This window comes from Mauremys mutica, chromosome 10 (assembly GCF_020497125.1).
Source record: "Mauremys mutica isolate MM-2020 ecotype Southern chromosome 10, ASM2049712v1, whole genome shotgun sequence".
Classification (NCBI taxonomy): Eukaryota; Metazoa; Chordata; order Testudines; family Geoemydidae; genus Mauremys; species Mauremys mutica.
The window spans coordinates 25401820-25421577 of record NC_059081.1 but is presented as its reverse complement, the minus strand read 5'-3'; the positions used below and the strand labels follow the sequence as shown (position 1 = coordinate 25421577).

The 19758-nt window shown below is 38.3% G+C and overlaps 1 protein-coding gene across 1 annotated transcript in view; it reads right to left on the bottom strand.

Moving 5' to 3' along the window:
• Positions 1-1231: 1231 nt before the first annotated feature.
• MBD5 (methyl-CpG binding domain protein 5) overlaps positions 1232-19758 on the bottom strand; it is a 225853-nt gene continuing 207326 nt past the window's right edge. Inside the window, exons 14-16 of the mRNA XM_045031982.1 lie at positions 19584-19657; positions 7283-7358; positions 1232-4887 (exon numbers count right to left, since the gene is read on the bottom strand). Coding sequence (XP_044887917.1) covers positions 4816-4887; positions 7283-7358; positions 19584-19657 — 222 coding nt within the window. The 3' untranslated portion in view covers positions 1232-4815. The remainder of the gene's footprint in view (positions 4888-7282; positions 7359-19583; positions 19658-19758) is intronic.

Sequence of the window (19758 nt, the reverse complement as noted above, 5' to 3'; positions counted from 1 at the left end):
CCTGATTCTCCATTGCCCTGCCTCTTGTATACTCATTTACGCCAGTGGAATGCAAGTACAATATCCTACCATTCTGACTGGGTAGTGGCTTACACTACCTTGAACACTAGTGTAAACGACTGCCCAAAGTGCAGGTCATTGAGAATCAGGCTCTTTGCCTTTAAACCACAAAGGCAGAATTTTCTGTTGCACTTCTAACTGGGCAAGGTTTATGAGGGCGATGCCCTCTGGGGCAGTCAAAGTTCTCATAATCTCTTTTGAATAAACCCAACCTTACAATACAGGACTGATGGATATATACCCAGTAAGTAACAAAGGAGCTAGCCTCTATAGCTGAGGGCTGTCAAAAAAATTTTTTTAGCCAGAGCTCCATTATCTTTTCCACAGACAAACCTTGCCCCTAAGGCCAGGGGGAGACATTGGTAGTACACGTCCATAGGAACTATGCTGGCAGGGACTGGGAGGGTGGGGTAACCAGATCCAGCAGTTGAGGAAGCTGCTTCTCACAGAGAGCTAGACATTTGCTAGGATTGGCAGAGGGCCCCCCATGGCACCGGTATGTGTAGGTAAACCCTGGATGATCGGTGACAAATTCCATTACAAGATTTTTGTGGAGAATTCCTCATACAAGGTCTGCTCATGTCTGTTTTTGACACATTGTGTAAATAACCCCATTGAGTTGAACTGTGTTTGCACTGAATCGGACAGTGTGTCTATTATATATGTTTTATATTTTACCAGTACACATCATCAGCTGCTAATGCCTATTGGTTAAAGGTACTTACTGAGGGAATTTTGAAATGTGAATTAAAGATTTCAGTTAGTACTGTTAAAAACACAGCAAAGGGAAATAATCAAAAACTCTGTTAAAGCAGCAGTTATGTTTTGATTTAAGACAGAATATCCTGTTTTTTGTGGGTAAAAGAATCAACAGCTGATCAGGCACCTATTTTCTAAACTTACCTGGATGATATTACATCTTTGTGGTAATCGTTGGGTACAACAGATAAACTAAGGATAAGGAATTTGATTTTCACTCTCATTTGTGAATTATCTTGGTTTTGTGTATTTTACTTAACTGTAACATCATTATCTAATATTTAATACTATGGTAGCAGCCAGTGACCCTATTCAAGATCAGGGTCCCAATGTGCTAGGAATTTTATAAACATAAAGGAAGACATGGTCCCTGCCCCGAAGAGAAGATCACAGTAATTTTTTTTGGTGATTTAATCATATCGACAACTTTATCAAAAATTACAAAACTGATATTAAATTTTTTTCTAATTCTTAGTAAGACTAGAATTGATTTTTTTTTTTAAATAGAAAAGCATTTTTATGCTAGTGCTCTGCTGGAATTCTCACATTACAATCCTACATGGCAAAATACAAACTGTAACTAAGAAAGGTAGTATTTCTAAGGTAATTCAGTCCACCACAAGCCCTCTATTTCCTCAAACTTTGGGACTCAGATGATAGTGCATTACTTCTAAACCTTCTGTAAAACTGACTTAGTAAATAACTTAACATTAAAAAAAAATTCTTTTTAAAAAGAGCAGCACTTTAAATCTTAGACTGAATATAACAGACCTGGGACATCCCAAATGTGTTGGTTGTTTGTTGGGCTATGGGGAAGCTATTTTCATAGCTGATTCCAGCAATAACTTTTTTGTCGGAAGCAGGAATACGAAGGAAGTCCATTGAAATGAATGGAAATATTTTTTCTTAAATGGTGTTTAAAAATGCACCATGATAGAAAGAGGAATAATACCTTTGATTTTTATCTCATTTGGAATGACTCAACATACTACAACCCACTTGATAAATAAAGCATAATAAATAAATAAATAAATAATAATGAGAATACTTTGTATCCTCAAAAGACAATACAAATTTTAAATAATTAAGCTACCAGTAATTAAAAACTAATTCCTCTTGTGGATTCACTTTCATCAGTTACTTAAGGTTCACAGGGTAGTGTGACTGTGCCAAATTAATGACAATTAAAATATTATTCCGCTTTCCATGATGGGGTATTTTGTCACCCTCTAAATATAGGAGTACTCTCTTAAATTAGAAACTAGGCAAAAAGTATTTTTAAAATTTTTCATTTTAAGTCTTCTATTAGAAAAAATATAGATTTGTTAAACAAAAAATAATGTAGAAAGAAGGTCTGGGCCTCCATCAAAAAAGTATATTATGCTTTAATGCAAAGAGAAAGAAATGGCTCTATGGGCAAAATTCAAGTATGAGTGACCAGTTTTTTAATTGTAAAGTAGGTGCAACATTTTTTAAAATGTTACAACACTGCATGACCTGTAATGCTCACAATATTTACATTAACTGCTTACATGAAACCATAAAAACTCTAAAAGAGAAAAAAAATCTGTATGGACTGAAACAAACTACTCCTAGCACCCACATCAATGCCATTATTAACCAATGAAATCAAGTGCACAAAAATACTTTACATAGTCTACTAATGTAAAGTATACATTGGTGAGAAAGTACAAACCTAATTAGTTAAAATGCCAAAAGAAGGGTTGGTCAATACAAACTCAGTGTTAGGACAGAAAAGCAAAAGGTAAAATAACCAAAGTAAATATAAACGAACGCGCACACGCACGCACACACGCGCACACACAGACACACACACACATGTATTTATGAATAAAAACATTGTGCAGACAAAACAGCAGAAAAGCAGGCTGATACGAAAAATGGACAACATTAACTCTTTAAACATAACAAACATCAACTTGTAACAAAAAAGTGTTAACTAAACTACACAAAAGATCACTTCACATGAGTTTGCATGTAGGACCATGGCAGTCTGTCTTGCCATTACACAAAAGACAAATGAACCTACCCAGTAGAAGGAAGGGTTCCTGCCTCCAGGCCACTGTAGCTTAGTGTAGCTAATTGCATTCCATCAGGTTGGGGTGGGGGAAAAAGAAATAAGAGCTGTCTGTATGAGACATGAAAAAGTAGGTTAGCCCAGTGGTAGTGCTATGTGCTGTGGCACAAGAAAGCTGAGTTTGGAAATGTCCTCAGATCTCTTTATCCTCTGGGCCAGTGGATCTCAGTCACGTCACACAGATAATTGAGTTTGGGTTCTGGATAAGTCAATAGGGAGAGGAATAGTTACTCACTGTACAAGTGCCAACTGGTGGTTATCAGTAGAGTGGCAATGTCATCAGCCTCAGAGGATGCCGATTACTAACAGTCTTAACTAGAGGCAGCAAATTTGCCACTCCAGGGAAAAAGGAATTCCAGGTTAAATACGTGGTGGTTTCCAGATGAAGAGGTCCATCTTAAGGACTCCATCTCGGAACAAGGCAGGGCAAAATGAGAATTTACTTTGGGAACGGGGATGTACCATCACCACAATGTGAAAAAATTGAAAAAATGATGATGTGCTACACTTATTAACCTTTTGTTATTTTTACAATGGCTCACAGCTTTAGGCTTGTATATCTGTAGTGTATTACTTCCTTTCTACATATGTTTCACATTATTCACTTAATATAACATAAATAATTTGGTTAATAGATTTAACCTGCACATTTCAGCCACATTAATATATAAGAATCTGTTAATGGTATAAATAATTCTTTTTAAATAAAATAAATCTGATATGTTACATAATACTGATAAAATTACTGTTGCTAATAGTTTTGTAAGCCACCTTTAACTTCTAGTTTAATAATACTGTAAGAGGGATACTATATTTTTTAGGACCGCTGTGGAGCATGCCCTTTTATTCCATTGCAAAATCAAATTGTAATCAACATTAACACTCATATTTTCAAAATAGGGCCATTCCCTCATATATGTAAACAGTATGTTTAATCAGGTTAAACAACCTCGGTTAACAAATACAGGGTTTGGGGGGAGTTCAAAATCAATGGTGATATAAATTGCTTAGTTTAGAAGGTGGCTATGAAACCTCAACTACAGAAATGGCTGACTAAAATATTCCATCTAAGCTTTTTTTTTTCTTTTTTAATAAAAAAATCTACAGCATTCTACTTTAAAACTTAAGTAAATAAAATGCAACCAGTGGTTGCAGCTTTTGAATTCTTAATTAGACCTGTGATCCCACATCCCTTTAGGAATCTGCAAGGTTGCACTCTCCTACAGAGACCTGAAATGGAGTACAGTACTTCCAGGCAAGGTTCATTCCAAACAGACAATATAAATGAACACTCAGTGGTGTGAAGTGTATGTCATAATTAAGGTATTACATAATCATGCCTTTTCTCTGCTGTTAAATACAAAAACAGCATCTTTTACATTATCATATAAAAGCATTTAGGCTGTATTTTTATTTATCACTTTACACTGGTAGTCTCTTGTATGTGTACTCAATAGAAACCAAAGAATTTTGTACACTATTTTTTTGTACAATAAAAGATAAAGTGTGCATTAGGTACGCTTGTACATGACAATATTGTACAATATTTACAGTTCAGATATCACCATGAAATTCTGTATTATCTATATACACAATGAAAATTTATCAGAAACATTTGGACTATTTTTATAATCACAATTTTAGTATTATAGAAAAAATTCAGTAATCATCTGACATTTTTACTGTAATCTTTCAAGGAATCTGATTGGTTTATCCAGCATTAACTATCCGACACGATCAACAAAAATATTGTACCACTATTTCGCATAGCACCCTTTGATGGTATCTATCTGTCCTTGATATAAATATTGATATAATATCTATATCAATACCTATATACTGATTTATGTGCATGTTCAATTTGATAAGTACTGGACCAGTAACAAAGACATTCAATGTTATCTAGAGATCTTCCTCCTCTTCGGTTTTGGAGGCTTCACCTGTCTGTCTCCCTGTGGGATTTGGTGTACCTAGAAAATAAGTATATGAAAAGGTTAGCATAGAAAATTTAAATAAAGCAACCTGTTAGTGATCAATCAATGACAGCATTGTTTGAAAAGTTATTATGCTTCCCTGGTGATACAGCTTTTAATTTCCACATTAAAAGCAAAATTAGAAGTAAACTCAAGAACATTAATTAACCTCTGGGCTGAAGGGGGTTGAACATAGGTGTCACAGTGTGGATACCTCAAGTCTCAGGAGAAAGATACCACTTACACATCACTATATAGAATACAAGGAACTGAAGCACAAAGCGGTAATAATGTTAAGCTCCAGGGAAAACTGTTTACAAAACTGGGATAACCGCAGAAAGAAAGAAGGATATACTGGGAAAATAGAATATGGAAACTGAGAGAGACGTATAGCACTACCAGAGACATGAATTTAAGGGATAAACTCTTTTGAGCAAACTGTTTTCATCAAACATCAATTTCAAGTTGAACAGTAGATTAATTAGCATGTGAAAATGTTTTTAATCAATTATTTTCCATTCAATGTCTATTATTAGTTCCAAGTTCAAAGCTGGGAGGAAAGATCATGATCATATAAAACTATTAAAAACATTTCTAACACAGCTATGCAAGATGGAATGCAAAACGATGTACTGCTGTTTTATATGGAATACCACCACCATCTGTTGGTAGAAGTGAGGCTATGTATTCTGGAAAAAAGCAATCAGTAAGTTACAAACAACAGTTAATCAAAAATTACAAATCCTCAGACATTTTTTCATATTGTTCTTGTCATGATCATGTATCTTAAATTCTAGTGGTCCTGAAGAATTTTATCATATATTCAACAGATGTTATTGATAGCATCAGTTATGTTCTATGTCAATTGTACTGTACATGTGTTAAATTTTACTAGTCCTGCCTAAACAGTGATAATTAAAAAAAGCTTATTTCAAAAATTGTAAGAACTACATTTGGTGTCCTATGATTTTCTGACCCTATTATTCCCAACCATCATAGTATTTGTGAAAATAAACCTCATCTTGATTAAGGATTTTGTGACAAAGCCTGTCATGCAGCTCATGAGAGATTATTTTATGATACAAAATTTGTTACATCAGGCTTGTCAACACAACAAAAACAACCTGGTCAGGGAACCTGATTACAGCACGGTTTCTCCCTGACCCAGCTTGCATCGTAGTTAAGAGTTGTAGCATGTATCTGTTGCAACTGGGCTGCATAAGTGGATGAAAGCTATATGACATGGGTACAATAGAAACTGTCCAGGCAAACATTTTTAACTGTGATGTAACAGGGTTAAAGGCCAACTGTATCATAACCAGATCACCTGGTTTGGTTATATTTGTAGGATAGATGGTCTCATAGAGACCTATGATCAGATCTTACCTCCCCTGCAGTCAGTTGTAAAACTGCCATTTATTTAGATGAAAACCCATAATTCTGTATTAGTAAAACTAATAATCAAAAGGTTCAGTTTTATCAACAATTCAAAGCAGACAGCAAGAGATACAGACAGTATCACTAATATTTCCAGATGGTACTAAAACCAAGTCTAAGGTGCCAATCCTGCAAAGATTTCTGCATATGCTTAATTTTATGCACCATAAATAGATCCATTTAAGCCTTATTGATTGTGTAAAGTTAAGCATGTGCATAAGTCTTTTCAGGGTTGAGGTTTATAATATCAGGAAAAAAATCAATTTTATTTTAAAAGCTAAACCATTAATACTTACTAAAATATTAATTAGAAATTTGAGTATTTTAATGTATTGCACTTAATTTTTAATCATCTGCATGGACTTCTGTTATAATAAGAGTAAAAAAAAATCTCCAAATATATTTTAAAAGTATTTTACATTATCAGAGATTTATTTTGTCTGTATGCCACAAAATAAAAGTGGAAACAAAAAATAAGACAACCACAGTCAGGTTCTGATATTAAGTTTGTTCATCTTAATTTACTTCCTATAATATTTTTCATTTCATGTTTTAAGATTATTCAATGGAGTGTTACAGTCAAAAGATTTTTTTTAATATCGTTTCAATATCTTGATATACAAACTTGGAAAACAATTGGGTCTAATTCTTTCACTCCTTACTCAGGCAAAACCCCAGGCATATTAGTGGGAGTTCCGGCTCTGTTCAAAATATTGGTAGGCCTCACATATGAAAGAAATGTCCAAAAGTTATTCTGGGTGGAGAGCAATAATGCAGAGTAGTTACAATATAACTGAAATTACAAATCTTTTTCAACTTTTAAGTTGTTAAATCATAATAATTACAAAAACTGTGATAGCTTGAATACTCCACAAAAATGAAAAAAAACAACAAAAACACAAAAAAACCCACACACACAATAAAAACTATACAACTAGAAAGCAAAGAGACTTACATTCCCAGACATTTTGTCCAGCTCACTCATGGCCTCATGTATAGCAGCTTCTAAATGGTTATTTAGCTTTCCGCTTCTGGAGTGAAAAAAAATTACTATCAATGATTGTTTACAATGGAAATACCCCATTTTCAAAGACTGTAGATAATCAAAATACATACATAAATAGCCCATATTCTACTAACTTCATTCAGCATATAGATCTCCCATTGACAGCCAAGGAACTATTTGTGCAAACAACAAAGAGTAAGTTATGGCCCATATATGTGTTCTCCTTTAAAATAAAGGCTTGTGTTATCACTTTGTTTTATTTATTTTATTTTTAAAGATAAGACTTTTATAAATTAAACAGGAATTATAATCTCTGCAAGAGAAAACATATCTATATACAGAATGCAAAAGCATATGATATCACTATATTGATTTTCTGTGTTTAAATGCAAAATGTAGCATTTTCTGCTATTTGACTTAGCTGTCAGCGTTAAAGTTTGTTTTTTGTTTTTGTGTTAAGCGAGCAATAGGTATTACAGAACAGGCTCTCTTTCATGAACTTGACCCTGAGCAGTCATTATACATGCCAAAGAACAGTCATTCCCTTAAGAGTCAGCTATTTTGGGCTACTTCACAGGATGACAGAGTAACTGACTAACTCGTAATGCTGGCCTGCCTTTACCTGCCTCCCACACTGCATTTATTCTGTAGCTGGAGGCTACATTAATACTTCACCAGAGGGCTGTTGAAAAATAATACAGGCTGACATCCACCTGGAGAATGACACTGTTCTGCAAGGTTTTCATTTTTCTCCAAATACTTGGAGCTCAAGTGTGACTGGGTCTCTATGTTTAGTCAGCCATGGGAGAGAAGTCCCATTGTCGCTCTGAATTGTGGCAGTCACACACACTGCCGCCCACTGTTTTTAGCCAAATCACTGTGCAGCTCAGTTCACTTCCGAATATTACATTCGCCGATTCAGTTTATGTGTATTATATTTATTAAAAGTAGTTTTCCATTTTAAACACCACACTCAGCATTCTGGGTCACATTTTTGTGGCTTTGTGACTGGCACTCCCAGAAGTGTCAAATTATCAAAAAGTATTTCAAATACATTATTAGGGTCATTCCCACCTTGCACCAAACATAATTTGTTGACAACTTTTTAAGCTCTAGGCTTATATATTCAGCTGGGCTTTATTTCTGGTATACAGTGGAATAAATTAAAATTGAAATCTAGACACTGCACTTTGCATTCCTAGCTGGAAAAAAAAATGAAGTGAATTTGAAAGATAGCAGACTGATAGCCTTGGAGATTGGCCACTTGATCTATTGTTTATCTGTCTCTGGTACTTACATGCAGAGGTGAAAGTAAGCTGGTACAGTCAGGTCCGGTGTACCGGCAAGAGCCAGTACACTGTGCCGGACTGCATTGGCTTCCGCAGCAGGAATTTAAAGGGCTCTGGGCTCCCCGCCGCAGCAGGCAGCCCAGAGCCCTTTGAATCCCGCCCGTGGCTCCGGTGGCTGGTCTGGGACCGGGATTTAAAGGGCTCAGAGCTCCCTGCAGCAGTGGGAATTTAAAGGTCCAGCGGCCGGGCTGGGACCGGGATTTAAAGGGCTCAGAGCTCCCGCGGCTGCAGGCAGCCCAGAGCCCTTTGAATCCCACCCGCAGCTCCAGCGGCTGGGCTGGGGACAGATTTAAAGGGCTCAGAGCTCCCTGCAGCGGTGGAGATTTAAAGGTCCCGGAGCTCCGTGGCGGCTGGAGCCCCGGGCCCTTTAATTTGCCCATGAGCCCCGGGGGCTCCCAGCCACCTCTGCAGCTGAGAGCCCCAGGTTGATTTAAAGGCCCTGGGGCTCTTGGCCACAGCAGGTGCCCCACAGCCTTTAAATCTTGAGGCCACGCCTCTTCCGGTTGAGGCCACGCCCACCTCAGGACTCCAGCAGTACCAGTAAGTCCTGTAAATTACTTTCACCCCTGCTTACATGGCCCCATTGCTGTAGTATCTGAGCACCTCACAGTCTTGAATTTATTTATCTTCACAACAGCCCCATGAGGTAGGGATTATTTCCACATTTTACAGATGGAGAACTAGGGCAAAGAGACCTGACTGAGTTGTTCCATGTCACACAAGGAGTCTGTGGCTGAGCAGGGAACTGCACCCAGGCAGCCTGAGGCCCTAGCTAGTGCCCTAAACATTGAGATGATCCTTCTTCATTTCAGCATTTTAAAAAGTTTCACTTTGTTTTGTTTTGTTTGTTGTGCGCTTTAAGAGAGGTAATTATGCTACCTGGGCCATGACTGGACGCCCCACCCCAACTGAAGACAGACAAGGGTTCAAAAGGAATAAAAAAAGAACCATTCTACAGTAATTCCATCCACACAGCTAGTCCACATATTGAGTTCAGTAACTAGCAAAAGCAACTGCTAGATCCCATATAAAGAGCAGGGAGAGCTGTGACTCATCCATTACCTAAAGAAAATATTCCATGACACATACTAACATCTTCTTTGTACTATACCCAGGCTTGGACCAAATGGAACACATAAAAATTCCCACATTCCACCCATTTTTATTATTCTGAAATATGCAAAAGCATGCTGGGCACTTTACAGAACAGACAGAAAGACGACTCCTTCCTGAAAGACTCATTAAGACTTATCTACATGCAAAGTTACACCATTTAACTAAACGTTTGATTTAAAAATTGATTTGGTTAAGCCAGTGAAGAAAGCTATGTGGAGATTCTTAAACTAATATAAATCTGGCTTATATTGATTTAGCTTAAATTGATTAGGAACAGATTTAAACAACTGAAATAAGCCACTTTTAAACTAAACTACTAAATCAGGGATTGAAATTAGTTTAACTAACTTGCTTTAAAAAACAAGTTTAACTTAAACTGGTGTAACATCTATTTGTAAACAAACCCTTAGACATAATGCAATGAATATTTATAATAAACATGCATGGAGTGAATGGGGGAAGGAAGACTGAGGGTTAAAGAAACAAGACCATGTTGTTCATTTTAGATATAGGAACATTCTGATGGTTCAGGTGCTTCTGTGACCACTTTCTCAATCACGTTCTGCCGAAGTGGGAATAGAACTTGTGAGCCTTTAAATTAATTTCTTAATAGGACTAATGGTTTTACGATGAACACAAGCTAAATCATTTGGCATTTAATTAAACTGATATAGCAATAATTTTGAAAAAGTGTCAAGCACGAGTATTCATTTTCACTGATACAATCTTGAATTCATAATAGGAAATCTACCTATATGGTAGATCTCAGGTTTCCAAACAATGTGTTCTTTCAAGCTGGCTTGGAAAGCAAGTATTTGACCAAAGCTGCAGCAGATAACTGTTTTCTCTGCCTGGAGGTAGATCAGCATATGGAGGTACTTCAAAGATAAATAAGTGTTTAAGACTCTCTCAAAGGCAGTCTCTCATCAATAGGCTGACTCCTTCCTAGACATTCATCTGTTTCTACCCAGAATACCACTTATTATCTATAGAACTTCCTAGAGAGGTAATAACATGTTTTCTGTCTAGAAGGCAGATTAGCATAGGAAGATGTTTAATAGGTAACTATGCAACTTTGTCTGCTAGCTACCAACAGGCATTCATTGTATTTCTTTCGGTCTACCGCTGCCTAAAAGACTGGACATTATCTTGGGAATTGGTTAAATGAACAAGTAACATTCAATTTTGCATTGCCACCTTGGGGCAGATTAGATGATTTATTCACTTTCAACAGCTAATTTCTATGATTTTAAGACTTGGACAATATATATTAATGTAAAAAAAAGTGTTTTTTTTCCTTAGAGAAAGAGATGTCATTGTCTTAGTTAACTACTATATCAGAGGCTGAGTAAAAGAATTGTAGAAGAAATTAAGTTTATTCGCTAGAGTCAAGGAATGATGGATTTTAAAATAAAATGATAAAAATAAATCGATTAAATGTATACCACAACCTATCAACAAAATATCCTAGGTGTTTCCAAAAACAAACAAACAAAAAAAACAAATCCAGATTAAAAACCTAAAAACATACAATAATTAAAATTGGATTAAAATTATAAATAAAACCAATCTGCTGTGCTCAAAGCCTTTTTATTAAAATAAAAAAAGGTTTAATTCTGCTTAACACAGAGACCAAACTTTAGCTCACTTCATCTCACACCAAAAGAAAAGCATCCCATAACTCTGGGGTTATAGAAATAAAACATATGGACAATATCCCTTAGTGTCAGGAACCGGTGCATGGGTGGCCAGGTGCAGTGGTTGGAGCAGGAGTCAGGGGCCAGGAAACAGAACTGAGGCTCAGGATCAGAACTGGAAGCTGGATGCCAGAGCTGAGGGTCAGATCAGAGTCTGAGCCAGGAATTGGAGTAGAGGGTCAGAACCAGGCTGCCAAGAGTTAGGGAAGGCAGAAGCAGAGCTGGGTCCAAGGCAGGAGCAAGGCGAGGACACGGGAACGAGGAACAAGGAGAGGAACCAAGCAAGGACAAATGAATCAGGCAGGGTCTGTCTCAGCAGCAGGTTCAGCGATGTGTCTTGTTGTACAGACTGCCTCTAGGTGTTTCCCCTAGGTCTGACCATGTCTGGGCCAACCAGGAGGGAATGCAGTAAGTTCTACCAATGAGGGCCTCTGTGAGCAGGGCAGCTAGTGGTGCTTGGTCTCACGAGGCTCTCAGCCTGCCAATTGTGGCTCTACCAGGGCTGTTGGGTGGAAATGTCGATGTGTCAGTCACTAAGGAACCCATCAACCAAGGTTCTAGCCCTGCAGATCCTCACTTTCTGCCCTTGGATGTGCCAGGCTACAAACTTCCTGATTCCTCCAAAACTCAGAGGATATAATGGAGTACAGAAAGTTGTCAGCTTAGTAAAGAATCAGGGACACACTCCGTTAAGGGCCTTAAGAGTTAAAATCAAAACTTTAAATTTAATATGTGCCTACACAGGCAGCTCATGAAGTGAATGCAATAACAGCTAGACACACCCCTCTGTTCACTCCCACCACTATGACAACTGAGCTGTCATATTCTGCTCTAACTGAAGATGGTAGATCAACCTTTTAGGTAGTTCACATCAGAGAGCATGGCATTAGTCTAACATCAACATTTTTAAGAGATCATGAATCATAGCTGTCAGGACAGCATGCAAGATACATGGCTATAATCTGGAAACATTTTAAAAATAATGATTATTGCTTGACTAAATTATTTACTCATATAAAATGCTATGACTCTGCAGACTTCCAAAATAATCACTTTTAATCCATCAGTTTCTGCTACAAAAAAACCTTAGTGATACACAATGAAACAGAACAAAGGTGTAACACTAAACATTTTTCAATTTTGTTCATGGATAAGATAAAATGTATTCTGATCAGATTGGCTACTGGTCTGTTAGTGGATCTATGCTGATAGGAGACAAATACACTATATTGTCAGTGATGTTTCAATCTGTTTTGCTCACCAAGATTCTGGATGTGGTGGAAGAGGTTCAAGCAACTGTGAATTAGACTTGTTATCTTAATCTTGCATGCACGCTCTCTCTCTCTCTCTCTAGCTGTAGCTACATATGTTCTTTTTGATTTCTCACAGCCTGGGGGAGACTGTGTATTGGACGAAAGCAAGTCTGTTGAACCTTAATACACAAGATGGAGATGATGGTAGTAATGCAGTAGGAATCACTGGGAGAGAGTACCAGTACTCCTTTCTTCATCAAGGCAGTTCATAATACAGGTATACTCCTGGATCATCAAGTGTCATCAGCAGCCATCAGCATATTTTCAATTGCATTTAGCTCGACAAATAGCAATATGACCTAGGAGGACGAGACATGAGCAGACTCACATCTGGGAGCTCAACTGTATTGACTGACAAGGTCCTTTGTAGATTGGAATCTGCCCTGAGGAAGGTATGCTTTGGCACTTAGAGAGTCTAGTGTTGCCCCAATGAACTCTACAGTCTGCACAGGAACTAAAACAGACTTTTCTGTGTTTATGCAGAGTCCCAGCAAGTGAAGAAGACTGAGCAGAGATGAGGTTGTTGTCAGTACATCCTAATGAGATCTCCCCATCAATAACCAGTCATCAAAGTAGGGAAAAACTGATGATCCCTGGTAACGGAAGTGAGCTGCCACAACTGATAGCACCTTCGTAAATACCCTTGGCACTGTGGCAAGGCCAAACGGGAGCATTCTCTGTTGACAGTGGTTCAGACCTACAGTGAACCTCAGGAATCTTCTGTGTGAAGGATGGATGTCTATATGGAAGTAAGCAACTTTCACATTGACAGCTGTAAATCAGTTGCCATTGTTCAGTGAAGGACACTGGGGTGAGCCAGTCTGAACCTCAATTTGTGGATACACTGAACTTTCTGAGTCTAAGATGGGTCTCCATTCTTTCTTCTGTTTGGGGATAAAGAAATATTTAAAATAAAAACCCTTTCACTGGTGTTGAGGAGGTACCAACTCTATGGCTTCTTGATGAAGGAGGGAGTATACCTCTTGAATGAGCATTCTCTCATGAAAGTGGTCCCTGAAGATGGATGAGGAAGGGGGTTTTGGAGGACGAGGGGAGAAGAACTCTATGGTGTAGCTGGTATGAATGATGTTGAGAATCCATTTGTGTTTCATCTGCCAGGCTTAAGAGAATGGGGAGAGATGAGCTAGAAAGCCACCAATTTGGGTATTGGGATCTTGGGTAGATGGATGCAGTAACTGGAGTGATTCACAGCTCTCAAAGGTCCCATCAAAAGGTGTTTCTTAGCAGGAGGTTGGGATTGGAAAGGAGAAGAGGGGGGATGTAGCAGGGTGGATCCTGCTCCTGCTGAGAAGGGGTTTAAAAAGTGGCCTGACAGGGCTTGAGAGCGGTGGCTCTCAAGGCTGAGCTGATTAGGGAAGTGGCTGCAGCTGGGGGCCACGCCCCAAACTGAGGAACAGGGCCTTATAAGAAGGCAGGGAAGCCAGGAGCCAAACAGTCTCTCTCTGGCTATAGAGAGAGATGGGCCTGGCTGCTTAGGAGCTGAGACAAGGTACCTAGGGTGAAGCAGGGCTGGGGACAGGCTAAGGAGCTGGGGAGCTCTGGCCTGGAAAACCCCAGGCTGCGGCCTAGTAGAGGGCTAAGAGGTACTGGGGGTTGCAGGGGGCAACCTAGGGGCAGGCAAGGCAGCAGGTCCAAACCCCCTTTGCCGATGATGAGTACTGGATACTGCAGTCTGCCCCAGCGAACGGGGGCTAGATAGAGACTGGGCAGTAGCCACTACTGAGGCGAAGTGGGGATAGTGGGGTGGGGGTTCCCCGAGGGGAGACCCTAAGAGAAAGGGGTTATTGCTGAGGGCAGCACCCCATGTAAGAGGGCACCGGGGTCCAGGGAGGGACTCAGGGCCAATAGTAAACAGGGGGATCACCGGCCTGCAGAGGGCGCTCCGGGCTGGACAGAGCTAATTCCCAGAGTAACCAGCAGGAGGCGCCGCGGGGCTGAATCCGACCTGTTACAGGGGAACACTGTGCTTGTTCTGCTGAACCCTCTTCCATGATGGTTCACATCCCTTCTGATGGAAAAAAGAGTTGAGATGCTGCTCACTGTAAAGTTGTGGCCTGTGGTATTTCCTCTTTGGCACTGGAGTATAGATCCCCAGTGAATGGACGGTTGCCTCTGAGACCTTCAACAAGTGTAATGAGTCATCTGTTCTCTGTGTCTTAAAGCTGCAGAACTATTATTATTTTATTATTAAACATTTTCTTATGGTAACCCAGGTGTTGGGTGCTTTTCAGACATATAAAAAGGAATGGCTGCTTCCCCAATGAGCTTGCAATAAAAGGACAGATAGACCCAGAAGGTAGAGGGTATAGGGAAATGGAAAACAACATATAACTTTCTCTCTTTTATTAATGTCATAATATACAAGTCAACTAGATTAGCTCCTCCAGAAGATGTGGGCCTTTCATGCAGGCGTAAACTGTAGAGGGCAGATGCCTTGTGAATGCGTTCAAGAAGGTCATAATCATGCATGGTGCAGCGTGGAAGAAAGCACAGAGGTGTTTAGGTTAGAAACTGAGAAATGAGTGGTAAAGGGTGAGAACCTCGGCCGAGTAGAAGGGGTGAAGAGTGATACAAAATGAGGCAAACTCAGATAAATAGGAAAGGGCAGAGTTACACTAAAATTTGAAGGTGATGACTGAATGAGAAGTAACTTTTTATTTCTCATGAATTCCTGAAGCTGGTTAATGCTTTAATCAAAGAACTACATTTGCCAAAAGGTACAAGTAAACCCATGGTAGTTCAGTGAGGCTAAGCCCAATAGTCAGCAATACCTCTGGCAGTGTTTGCAGTTTGTGGCCATGAGTCTGGGAACTTTAGAAAATAATACATATTTTTGATGATGTTTTACTATGATTATTCAAATACAGTGGCGTGCTAATCAAGTAGGTTGACCTCTGTGTGGACAATAAAACATTAGATTGTTTTATTTCATTTGTAACGTGTAAATTATTTTGTTTTTTTTCAATTTGTTTTTTTTAAAAAGCCTAGGAAATTACACACAAACTTGATTAAAAGAACATTATGGTTCTAAAGTCAAGTACTGAAAAGCAACAACTGCATAATTAAGGCACCTGTGCAACCTTAATTTGGCCTTTTGTATATGAATTATGATACAGTCTTTAATTACAAGATCACTTAATATTTTCTGCACGCGACCCCTGCCTCATTTAGTGGACAGAATGGACCTGCTCTGGGAATGAATTGGGGCTATGTAGTGAAGGAGACCATTGTCTGTAGGATCCCTGCCTCATTTGTTGCAAAAGCTGGAATATATGTAGTGCATGAGACAGTGGATTGTAGGAAGAGAAAGGATGATCTCATGATTAAGGCAGTTGAATACTGCCTTGGGGAACTAGATTCTATCCCTACTTGTAACACAGAGTGCCTATGTGATGCTGGGCTAGTCACGAAAACCAAACTTGTATGTTCCTCATCTTGTGGGTGCCTGACTTGAGACTTTGGAGTCTGATTTGTAGAAGTGTCAAGCACTCACAGCTGCAACTGAAGTCAAAGAGACTGAGTTTTTAACTTACACAGTGCTATACAATGCCAAGGACTTTGAAAAACCCGGTTCTAGGCATCTCAGAATGGGTACCCAAAATGAGGGGACACTTTTGACCTTAATCTCTCTGTGCATCAGCTTTCCATCTGTAAAAGGGGGATAATAATACTCCATCTCACAGGAATGTTGTGAAAATAAATTAATGTTTGTGAACCAATCAGATACTGTTGTGATGAGCATCATAGAACAAAACCAATGAGAAATTAAAAATTCTGTCTTCAGACTAGGGTTTGAATAGTGTGTGGTAAACAAGGCATGGGGCCACTTATTGAACAATGAGGAGAAAACAAAATATTGAAGAACCACTTATTAAGCATGCACTGAAAGAGATAGTCCTATGGAAAAATAACGTGATCATGTAATATATAGACTGTATCATAATGCATATGCACAAGGGAACTGAATTAAGAATGCACAAGCAATTTTGGCATTTCCTAACTTTTGAGTACCTGATTTTGCAATGTTTCAGAGTGGTAGCTGTGTTAATCTGTAACAGCAAAAACAACGAGGAGTTCTTGTGGAACCTTAGAGACGAACAAATTTATTTGGGCATGCTCAGAGGTCGCATAATTATGTTAATTTAACATGGATTTTTTGTGTGTTCCATATATATAAGTATTAATGACAACACCATAGATAGTAATACAAACTGCTACATACATGAAAGGTGGTAGGCTGAGTCATGGTTGTTATGGGAACTGTAACTTTGAATTTCCCTGATATTTGTATAACCACAGCATTTCACCAATGCACATTTTTGCATACAATATTCTCTAATGTTTCCATATGTACAAATATTGAGCCAGATTCAGCAAGGTCTCTACTTTTAACTGATTTTTTTCATAAGAAATTTAAAGCTGTTCATTGAGTCATTTTCCTAGTGCTAGAAATTTTGCGTCAGGGAAAACTAATGGCAAATAACTGAAATGTTGTCAAAGGCATTTTTATATTTACAGCATGCACTCATACAAAAAACCCAGAGACACGTTTCAGGATGGTGATGAAAGGATAGCATTGTTAACTGGCATCAGCAATATTGCTCATGAAATACCGCACAAACAGAGAACAAGAAAAGCTTACACCTTAAAAGGCGTTAAATACAGGTACAGCAGAAACCCGTTTATCTGAGTTTCATTATCCTGCTCTCCCTATTAACCGAACAACCAGTGCACGCACAAGAATATCGGAAATTGACATCACCTGCATGGCAACACTACTGTAACCATCCCATCTTTTCAGCCTTGTAAAATGACTGCAACTACTAAGCGAAATATCGTAGTACTATCATTGATGCTAAAATAGAGATTATTAATAAAATAAATAAAGGACAGTCACTGGCAAAAAAATAGCCCAAGATTATAACATTGGAAAAAGCACAGTATCACAAACTGTCAGATTTTTCCCAGCCATTATATATGTGAGTGTTGCTGTATCATTGTCTTATTAACATATAGTATTGTATATTTAATACTTTATGCATATTACATATTGTTATTGTTGTTAGTTGTTACCATGAGTATTGGGGTTGCTGCAACTTAAAATGATCATGTCTGCATTTTTAAAAACTGGCACTATTTATTAATAATGGTTTGTGTATGCTGTAAAGAAGGGGGCTATATTTTAATGCTTGAGTTTATCATTTCTGCATTTTTAGAAACTGGTACTCTTTACTAGAAGTAACGGTTCGTGTAAGCTGTAAATAAAGAAAGTGGCTTTTCCGGGAGGGGTCAGCTAGTTTAAAAGCAACTCCGCATCTTAAAACAACGTATAGAAAACTCTTTGCCCATTCTCCTAATTATCTGAATTTTTGACTGGAACCAGGGCCAAATAGGATAAAAGGGGTTCTACTGTAATTATTTGATTCCTTTAAGCCTGTATTTGTTGTTTTGAAGACAAGAATTATAAGTCTATAGTACTTGAAATTCCTGTTCAGATACAAGCCAACATATTGTCGTTGTGACAGCAAGTAAACAATAGCACACTACAACCCTGCCAACTTCTGTATCTTTTTATAGCTGTCTAGTTCTTCTTCCCCTAAACTCAATTTACTTCTCCTCTTTTCTTCCATATTTTTCCCTCTTCTCATATTTTACATCTCTCAAAATCTCTCCTCTAGTTTTGTAAAATCTTAAGTAAAGTCCAAAAAACAAAACAAAAAACCAGATAAAACCAACTTGTTCAAATATACATCATTTGTTATATTGTATAATAAAAGCTTTGCATATGGCAGCCAGTCTGCTTAAACTAAACATAGCTGGGATTAAGGAATTCTGAAAAGCTTGCCAGCAATGACAAACTATACTGAACTAATTTGAAGTAACCCTTTCCATACCAACATGGTGCTGTGTGTGGGGGGGAAAAATGCTTGTCACAAAGTCATATAGTATTTGTTCAGAATACTTTTGATTTACTAAAATGCAATGAATGATTTTAGTTGTAAATTTCAAATCTACACTTGAAAATTCATATGGGTGTGCTGGTGTATCAGAAAATGCATACATACAACCCCCCAAATTACAAAGTTATAAAATTGCAAAATCCATAGCCTGCAAAAATCAAGAATTCAGAAACTAGGTGCTCTATTTCTGCAGATCTCCTAAGCTCCTCAGAACAGAAGCTAGGATCCTTTGTTCCTCTTAATAATTGTAAAGCATCTACTTCTTGTTTGGACTTCTGCAGGAGTCTAGCTTCAGCCCTGCAGAGCTGAGGTGCTCCCCAGGAATGGTGCATTAGTCAGTGCAGTCCAGAGTTCTGGATCATCAGATTTCAGAAAAAACAGTATTGCGGTATATATCATTTCGTTCTCTCTTCCTCTTTCCTCCAGGACACACACACAGACATGCAGTAAAATGAAGAGGCAAATTATCTGGATATAAAACACACTAGAACAGTTAGAAGCTGCCACTGTGTTTTTATGCTACCATCGTCCACTCTTCCCCTTGTAAGAAAACTGAGCCTAAATTGTTACAGGTGCTGTTCACAGGTTTCAGAAGCTTCCTGTTGTAGTATCAGAAATATATGTATTCCATATATGCTGCAGGTTAATAACTAACAATCTAATCCTGAAATCCTGATATAGCCAAGATTCCTACTGATGTCAAGGATACTTCTGGGAGTGAAATGAGAGTGTCTTGGTAGACAAGAGGACCTTGTGATTTTAATTAATTTGTAAATGAATAAGCATCTGCTTACTTTCTGTTCCTCTTCCTGGCTCGGTTGTAGGCTTCCAGACCTTCTGTTAGTGTCTTCAACTTCTCGGGCTCCACCTGAGTAAAGGTATGAACATCAAACTACATTACCCAGACTGTCAATAATTAAAGGCTACTTTTACTTTACTGCTGGACATGCAGTTGTTTAGGCTATGGAG